Genomic DNA, 8,999 nt, shown 5'->3' on the forward strand with positions numbered 1-8,999 from the left:
TTCCTTTTAAGACCCACTGTAAAGCATATCAAAGCCCCCACTTTAACTTGTGTTTCATTTAGTCTCTAATTAGTGTCATTTGCCTTCCTATTTCCCCAAATAGATTATCAAATTCTTGAGGGTGTCTCATTAAGCTTTTTATTTTTTAAATTTTATTTATGTATTTATTTTTAGGCAGGGTCTCACTCTGTCACCCAGGCTGGAGTGCAGTAGTGTGATCACAGCTCACTGCAGCCTCCACCTCCCGGGCTTAAGTGATCCTCCCACATCAGCCTCCCAAGTAGCTGTGACTACAGATGTGTGCCGCCACACCCGGCTAATTTTTGTATTTTCTTGTAGATACGGGGTCTTGCCATGTTGGCCAGGCTGGTCTCAAACTCCTGGGTGCAAGCGATCCACCTGCCTCGGCCTCCCAAAGTGCTGGGATTACAGGTGTGAGCCACTGCACCTGGCCTCATTAGTCTTTTATCTTACCTTATTACCTTTCATATAGTCAATCTTCAGATAATGCTTATTGAATAGAGTTGAATTTATTCATACACACACATACACATCCATCCATATGCTCTAAACTGTTAGTGAACAAAAGTCATTGTGTCAGGGGTCCCTAAGACCACCCCCAGGTTTTGCTAGGACTCAGACAACTTAGCATATAGTCATTCTCATGAAAGAATACAGAGCAAAGTCAGCAAAAGAAAAAGGCATATAGGGCGAAGTCCAGAGGAAACTAGGCGCAAGTTTCCAAGGATTCTCTCCCAGTGGAGTTACACAGAACATACTTAATTTCCTCATCAACGAGTTGTGACAATGCATGTGATACATTACCACCCTGGGAAGTTTGCTAGAGACTCAGTACCGAGAGTTTCTTCTGGGGGCTGATTATGTAGGCATCCCCTGCCAAGCACATGCCCAAATTCCAGACTGCCAGGAGGAGAGCAAGTGCTCAGCATAAACCATATTATTTACACAAACAGTTTCAGCACCCATCAGTTAATGGTGGGAACCCTTTTGAAATCTAAGTTACCAGATGCTGGCCAAGGGCCATTCTGTAAGCAGGCCTTTCCAAAGATAGCAGTCAGATCTGCTCTGTTAACCGTTTTCTGCACAACTTTTTTTTTGGTGGGGAGGGTCGGAGTCTCACTCTGTCACCCAGGCTGCAGTGCAGTGGTGCCATCTCAGCTCACTGCAACCTCCGCCTCCCAGGCTCAAGCGATTCTCTTCTCCTGTCTCAGCCTCCTGAGTAGCTGGAATTACAGGTGTGCACCACTACAGCCAGCTAATTTTTGTATTTTTAGTAGAAGTACATGGTTTCATCATGTTGTCCAGGCTGGTCTCAAACTCCTGGCCTCAAGTGATCCGCCCACCTCAGCCTCCCAAAGTGCGGAGATTACAGGTGTGAGCCACCATGCCTGGCCAACACAACCATATTTTTGTTTTGTTTTTGAGATGGAGTTTCACTCTTATTGCCCAGGCTGGAGTGCAATGGCACGATCTCGGCTCACTGCAACCTCCACCTCCCAGGTTCAAGCGATTCTCCTGCCTCAGCCTCCCGAGTAGCTGGGATTATACACACCCACTACCATGCTCAGCTAATTTTTTTGTATTTTTAGTAGAGACAGGGTTTCACCATGTTGGCCAGGCTGGTCGCAAACAATCATATTTTTGAAGAACTTAATTTCACAGATGGTTAATGCCTAAAGGGAAGAGAAAATCAGTATGGTAGGAATGGTCAGGAGATACATGCTAAGTACTTTCATTGATACACTCTTCTCAGAGGAGATGGATTATAAGCTGAGGCCTGGAGAAGAGCAAGACATAGAAAGAGCTAAAGCCAAAGACCCATGTTTGGCAGTAGGTTGTGAGGTTGGGGAGAAATGGAGGTGTGCAAATTACAGGGAACCCCTAAAGCTGGGCAGGATATTTACCGTTTGATGTAGTGGCACTAGGACATCTTCCTAGACTGGGGAGAAACTGGTACTTTAGGATGGCTACGTAGTTAGCAGTGGGTGGGGAGGTTCTGGGGAGAAGAGATGAGGCGCAGGAAGACCAACAAGGGAACATGTGCAGTGACCCAGATGAAAACCTAGATAAGAAGTGCTCATATATCTGGTTCAGCATTCTGCTTAAAAATGGGCTTTTATGGCCAGGTGCAGTGGCTCACACCTGTAATCCCAGCATTTTGGGAGGTTGTGGTGGGTGGATCACTTGAGGCCAGGATTCAAGACCAGCCTGGGCAACATGGTAAAACCCTGTCTCTACAAAAAATACAAAAATTAGCTGGGTGTGGTAGCATGTGCCTGTAATCCCAGCTACTCGGGAGGCTGAGGCAGGAGAATCGCTTGAACCCAGGAGGCGGAGGTTGCAGTGAGCCAAGATCGCACCACTGCACTCCAGCCTGGGCAACAGATGGAGACTCCATCTCAAAAAAAAAAAAAAAAACAGAGGTGGGGGATGCTTCTAAATCATTGGAAGGGCGGAGGGATCACGTGGAGATAGGTTATGACAGAAGCTATGTCAAGGGTGAATGTAACTCAAAATAATCACACATTTAACAAGATATTTCAACTAAATTTTATTTTAGAATTATTGTAGTTAGAATTTCCTTTTAAAGTTGTAAGTAGGTAACATATTTTATTTGAAGATAAATTTATATGATTTTTGTATTGTATAAAGAGTAAAGAACTAGGATGCAATGAAGTCTACCTCTATTTAAAGGAATGATGTTGACAAATATATATGTGCATGTATTTTGAACATTTCATTAACCAAAATAGAAGAATAAGAATTTTCTATCAGCACTGTTTTTTGTTTGGAATTAAACATTTCCATACTAATATAAATGCCAAAAAATAAATCAACTTTTACATTTCTTTCAGTTTTAATAGTGTAAGATCCTAGTGAAAGGTAAGGATATGTATATTAATAAATTTTTATTTTTTAATGTCCCTGAAAAATGTGCCATTCTACCATGTTTGCTCCGTTATTACTTGCATGGTCTTATGTCCAGTTTGTGGTTGGTAATTGAATATTGTGTATAGTATCACAATATAGAATCCACGTTCATTATCCTCTAATCATAGTCTTATTATTCATGTAAATTCTTCTTCCTGTATTTATTGAAGCCTTACACCTTTTTATACTGTAGTTAACCATCCAAAAGCAAGAAGGTGTTTCTCCCTCTAATAACTTTCTCTGCAGTTATCAGTCAGTTAGAAGAGCCCATGTAGTTTTAGAATTAGAGATATAGGATGGAAAAGATAAAATACTAATTTGAGATGTGCGTGTGCAGTATCAGGCTCCATACTTGAGAGCCAAAGGTTTAAGAGTCTTGATTTTATGCCAGGGATGCCTTCACTGAAACTCACCCAAATAGCAGAATACTCTTTTCATCAATTTACTAATACAGGTGTTATCTAGTGCCATATGTTTTCTTTGTCCTATTGATTTATCATGTGATATTGCTTTGATGTGTTCTGTTGTTACTTTGCGCCTTTGGGGTTCCACATACCTTTGTGGGAATCTCAGGGTGCAAGTAACACTGTATAAATGAAAATACTTTGAAAATTGCAGTGTAAACTAGCTCAGATGTTTGACACTTTGTTTGAAGTCTTTGTTTCTCTTGTTTTCTCTCAATAGGAATATACAGATGTTGCCACAGGAATCTAATCTGAAATCGTACAAATGGAAATGACACTACAGGAGAATGTTTGGGAGCATCTCTCTCTTTTTGTCAGGAGTTAGAAGTGACACTAAGGCACTAATACTGTAACTTCTTGATAAAATAACTTTATTTTTTAGTAGTGGAATGCTGCAACTTTTTTACACCTAACAATTGCTTTTAAATTACGGTATTCAATTTAAAAGTTGTATTAACTACAGTTTCCTTTGCAAAAAGTCTCAAAAGAATCACTTGACGGGCATTATTTGTTGATGCATTTTTCTCTGAGCATGGTTTCATAGAGAGAACTTCACCAAGTTATATTCAGACGTTTATATGTTGAAAGTTTTGCTTACGTAATAAAAACAAAAACAAGCATCTGAATTGTATAGTGTCTGTACATGAAAGAACTTTAAACAGTGGCCTTATGGTAGAAAATTTTATACCAGATTTTTCTTTTTCTGATGACATTTTGGCTTATAACTCGAAGTTTTCTTAAGTTTCTGAAGATCAAGGCCTATATAATTCATACATTTCATATTATAAGAAGGCAAGAGACAAGGTGCTTCAAATATTCCATCAGGTAGTTATGAGTGCACTGACTTTTTAGTAATATGTTCATTCAGTTTTTTCCCACAACTATTTGCTCTTTTCCAGTTTCAAAATGCTATTGTGGAAAATATGTAAAGATTTTGTAATCTATACTCCATCTTATTTTTCCCTCAGGGCAAGCTTGTGCATATCATATTTTTAAAGGCTTTTTAAAAATCTGACACACAAAATCTCATATTTGAAAATTGTACTTTACTACTACAGCATTACACATTTTGCAAGCACATCTTATAGAGTGTTTACTTTTAGTTCAGTTGATATGTAGTGCATACCTACTATGTGTAAGAGCAAATGGATGGGATTTTAAATTAAATTTTTAGGTCCCAATACCTTATTTCTTTATGTTTTCTGTGTTCTGCTTAACAGTACATATACATTCCCAATTACATTTTTGTGAAATGTTTATTTGTAATAAAATAAAATGTTGTTGCTCTTTCTGCTTAAAGAAGTTACTTGCCAGTTTGTGAGAACATTATTTTAATGTTGTATGAGACTTATAGCCTTGGATAGCACCTGTTGATGTTTAAAGCCCTGTTCTGTGCTTACAAAGACAGAGCTTTCAAAATTAAAATGTGAAGGTTGATAAGAACTTGGTTTTTCATGACTGGATGTGAAAAATCTTAGTACATTCAGTTTTCTTTTCCATATCTTTAAAAGATAGGGCAGCCTTTTCCTTAAGTGAGTTCATGATAAGGGGGGCAGGTGCACTTGATTCATTGCTAAGCAGGTAATAAATTTAGGTAGATGGCCTGTCTTGTACTGTGTACAATCTCTGTAGGTCAGGTTTTCCAAACATATTTAGCATTCCATTTATGGTAAGAAAGAAATGCATGCACACAGGTAGTATGGCAACTTTATATTGTGTTAGGTACTTATAAAATCTGTCTTAAATTTTAAAATAATTGATTTCATTTACTCCCATATTCTAGGGGACAGTTATGAGCCTTGAATATTTAATCATTTGATTGACAACTATGTATTGCACAAATACTGTACTAAAATTACAGCAATGAACAAGAAGACAAGACACATGGACCCTACCTTTATGGTACGAAGAGTCTAATAGGAAAAATGGACATTAAACAGAAATATAACTTGGTAAATGGCCTTTATAGCTCAATTTTTATTTATTGTAACACATAAAGGTAAGATGGCCGATTTACTATTATTCATTCCACAACTGATTCCCTATTTGGATATTCTTTTGGCACTGTCTCAAAATGCAAAGCGTGTTATCTGCAAAATACCTATGCAGAAAACATTGTGTGTATAAGATCTAAAGCCTAAAAGGAAAAACCAACTTGATAATTTAGAGTATAAAATAAGGACAGGGACCATGTCTGTCTTGTCCACCATAGTATCCCCAGCACCCAGCTTCCTATTTGACATGTGGTAAGAGTTCATTAAATATTAGTTGAATAATGAACGAATAGGGAATAATAGAATATGTTTATTAGGAAGTACATGTGTAATTTTCATATGGAGGTTGAACAAAAGGTAATCCGTAGCATTTTTTATTGACTTGAAAGAATTTGAATTATTGAATGCATAAGACTTGAGAAGACAAGTTTTTTTTTTTTTTTTTTTTTTTTTTAAATAAGTCCCATACCATTGCCTCCTCCCCTTCCTCCCCTACGTGCTAGGCCCTTCGCTGGTACTGGGAAGACAAAGATAATAAGACACAGTCCCTGCTGTGAGGAAGCTCATGCACTACTGAAGAAGAGAATCACAAAAACAAAGAATCATAATGTAGAGTAAGTACTTTAGTGGACATATATACAAAAAGTTGAGAGAAAAGTTGGCATTTCTGGTTCAGCATCCCCTCATCATGTTTTTTCCTATTGGTTTCACCAACCTCAGAAGGCACTATTCTTTTGGTGGTTTTGCTGGTTTTAAAAATTGACGCATTGGGGGAAACTGGGTAAATTGTACACGGAATCTCTCTGTATTAATTTCTTTTATAGCTGCATGTGAATCTAGAGTTATTTCAATATGAATTTCAATTTGAAGAATTGCCCATAGTCTTATCACAGAGAACACTATTATAAATATTTTGGATGATACATTTTCATTTTTTTCTATTGGAAAAAAACTTGCTACATTTACGTATAACAGTTTATGTAGATGTATACTATGTACCACACTTTACCTAATAAATCCTACATTTTTGAATAGTTTTTTTTTAAAAAAAGAAAGATGGGGATACTTCCAGGCAGAAGCAAGAAAAGTAAAGCTGGATGAGAAACTCTTATCATCTTTATTACCCAGCAAATTCAATAACCACCAGGCACAAATTCACCAAGAGCAACCAAGCAAGGAAGGAAGGAGAAGAAGCTGATGCAACAAGGTGTGGTATGACTTCATCCCTCACCCATCCCCATAAGTAGCACTGAGTAAAACAATGGAGATGACAAAAATCTTGGTAACAGTGGGCCCCAGTATGGACGAAGGCTCTGACGAGGCGACCAGGCCACGTGAAGGAGAGTCAAGGAAAACTCTTGGGACAACAAAGTCTTTGCTACCATCTCAGGACCTCAGCAGACGGGGTAAGATTCACCAGGACTAGGCATTTCCCAGGTCTCAGAGCAGCCTGGGAAAGCCAAATCCTGCAGAAGTCAGAGACACCTTTGACTGGGTCTAGTGAGTTCTGGTTCTGGACATTTAATGGGAACCTAGAAGAGAGGGGATACCCAGGTTCCCCAACAAAGTTCCATCAAATATGATGATTATGAGCTCTGAGTCCATTAAAATACAGAATGAATATTTAAGAACTGAGGAATCATAGATGTAGAATAGGATGTAAATGTTATAAATCTAGACAAAGAAGAATTAATGTACATTGACAAATTCAGACATGGAGGAGGTAAAGTGGGATAAAGACTAAGAACTAACCGTCTCATCATTCATGGCCAGGTGTCATGTCAAGTCATGTCTTAAGATTATAATATGGGGAAAAACTCTAGTGACCAACCTTAAGTTTTTCCACAATCTGTTTTTTTTCTTGACCTTAATACAGTGGTTCTCAAAGTGTGGTCCCAGACCAGCAACATCAGCATCACCTGAGAACTTGTTAAAAATGCAGATTCTTGGCCCCACCCCAGACCTCCTGAATCAGAAACCCTGGGGGTGGGGCCAAGCAATCTGTGATTTAACAAGTCCTCCAGGGGATTCTGGCACATACTTGAGTTTGAGAAGCACTGGCTTACTTATTCCTTTTAGGAACCAATGAAGAAACATTTATCTGAAGTTCAGCAGCCCCTTCAATTTCATTCCTAATTTTTTTTCTATTGCATTCAAATAAAGTTAAATCTAAAACTTGTTAGATGGCCGGGCACAGTGGCTCATGCCTGTAATCCCAGCACTTTGGGAGGCCGAGGCGAGTGGATCACTTGAGGTCAGGAGTTGGAGACCAGCCTGGCCAACATGGTGAAACCCCGTCTCTACTACAAATACAAAAATTAGCCGGGCGCAGTAGCATGCGCCTGTAATCCCAGCTACTTGGGAGGCTGAGGCAGGAGAATCGCTTAAACCCGGGAGGCAAAGGTTGCAGTGAGCCAAGACCACGCCATTGCACTCCAGCCTGGGCGGCAGAGCGAGACTCCATCTCCAAAAAGAAAAGAAATAAAACTTGTTAGTGTAAAAAGTTTAGAGATTCCCACCATCAATCCTGTCTGTACATATGAGTGAATTGAGAGGTCTGGAAACATACCCACCCACTGTTAACACTGTTGATTTTTTTAAATGGTGGGATTATGAGTGACTGTACTCTTCTGTATCTATCAAATATAATGAATGTTGTATCATTTTTATAAAATAAAGTCTTTCTTTTTTAAAACAGTGGTAAGAACATTTCATCCATCCATTATATATCTGCTACCAAAATCCAGATAAACAAGCTTTTACCTCTATAGGCTGGCTACTTCACCATAGTCCATTGGGGTTTTACGGCTGGCCATTCCTCCCACATCATAAAAAGTAGGTAGGCTTATTTTAAGTATGTATTGTGTTGAATTTTAAATACAAATTATTTATAATATTTAACAATAATACATAAAACATTAAATTTGGCTGGGCACGACGTAATGCCAACACTTAAGGAGGCTGAGGCAGGTGGATTGTTTGAGCTTAGGAGTTTGAGACCAGCCTGGGCAACATGGTGAAACTCCATCTCTACAAAAAATACAAAAATTAGCTGGGTGTGGGGGCGTGCACCTGTAGTTCCACCTATTTGGGAGGCTGAGGTGGGAGGATCACTTGAGCCTGGGAGATCGAGGCTGCAGTGAGCTGTGACAGCCTGGGTGACAGAGTGAGACCCTATCTCAAAAAAAAAAAATAATCTTACTGCTTTTCTTTTTAAAAAGAAAAACAACTTTTTTTTCCTGATCAAAAGTTGTTAAAGAAAAGACAACAGGCCCAAAATGGTGTCACTCATGCTGAGGTTCCATATCACCAAACAGAAACCTAAGTTGTTTGCTTGGAAGATGTGACCTTCCAACAAATCAGAAGAGGCAGTAGCCAAATTCCATGAAGCCAGCAAGATTTCACTTACATCCCTGTAAGGAAAGTAACCTTGAAATGGCCACTTCTCTGTTTGTTCCTTGTTCCTGCTTTCCTCCACTTTTTTGGCCCGTAAAACTCACCCACTCTGTTTAACTCTTTGGAGCTCCTTTCTAATTTGTAGATTGGATGCTGCCTGGTTCATGCATCACTAATGAAAGCCAATCAGATC

General features: G+C 38.9%; 1 protein-coding gene across 9 annotated transcripts in view; it reads left to right on the plus strand.

The window, feature by feature from the left end:
* The window catches only part of BCLAF3 (BCLAF1 and THRAP3 family member 3), a 75,057-nt gene extending 66,952 nt beyond the window's left edge, over window positions 1-8,105 (plus strand). For 6 of the 9 annotated variants that reach the window (XM_037986387.2, XM_007991237.3, XM_007991233.3 and 3 more), the window contains one exon: window positions 3,637-8,105. In XM_037986387.2, the coding sequence (XP_037842315.1) occupies window positions 3,637-3,666 (30 nt within the window). In that variant the 3' untranslated portion in view covers window positions 3,667-8,105. The remainder of the gene's footprint in view (window positions 1-3,636) is intronic. The other 3 variants (XR_012092064.1, XR_012092063.1, XR_012092062.1) reach the window with 3 other exon arrangements.
* Window positions 8,106-8,999: the final 894 nt, after the last annotated feature.

Source organism: Chlorocebus sabaeus, chromosome X, assembly GCF_047675955.1.
Source record: "Chlorocebus sabaeus isolate Y175 chromosome X, mChlSab1.0.hap1, whole genome shotgun sequence".
Classification (NCBI taxonomy): Eukaryota; Metazoa; Chordata; class Mammalia; order Primates; family Cercopithecidae; genus Chlorocebus; species Chlorocebus sabaeus.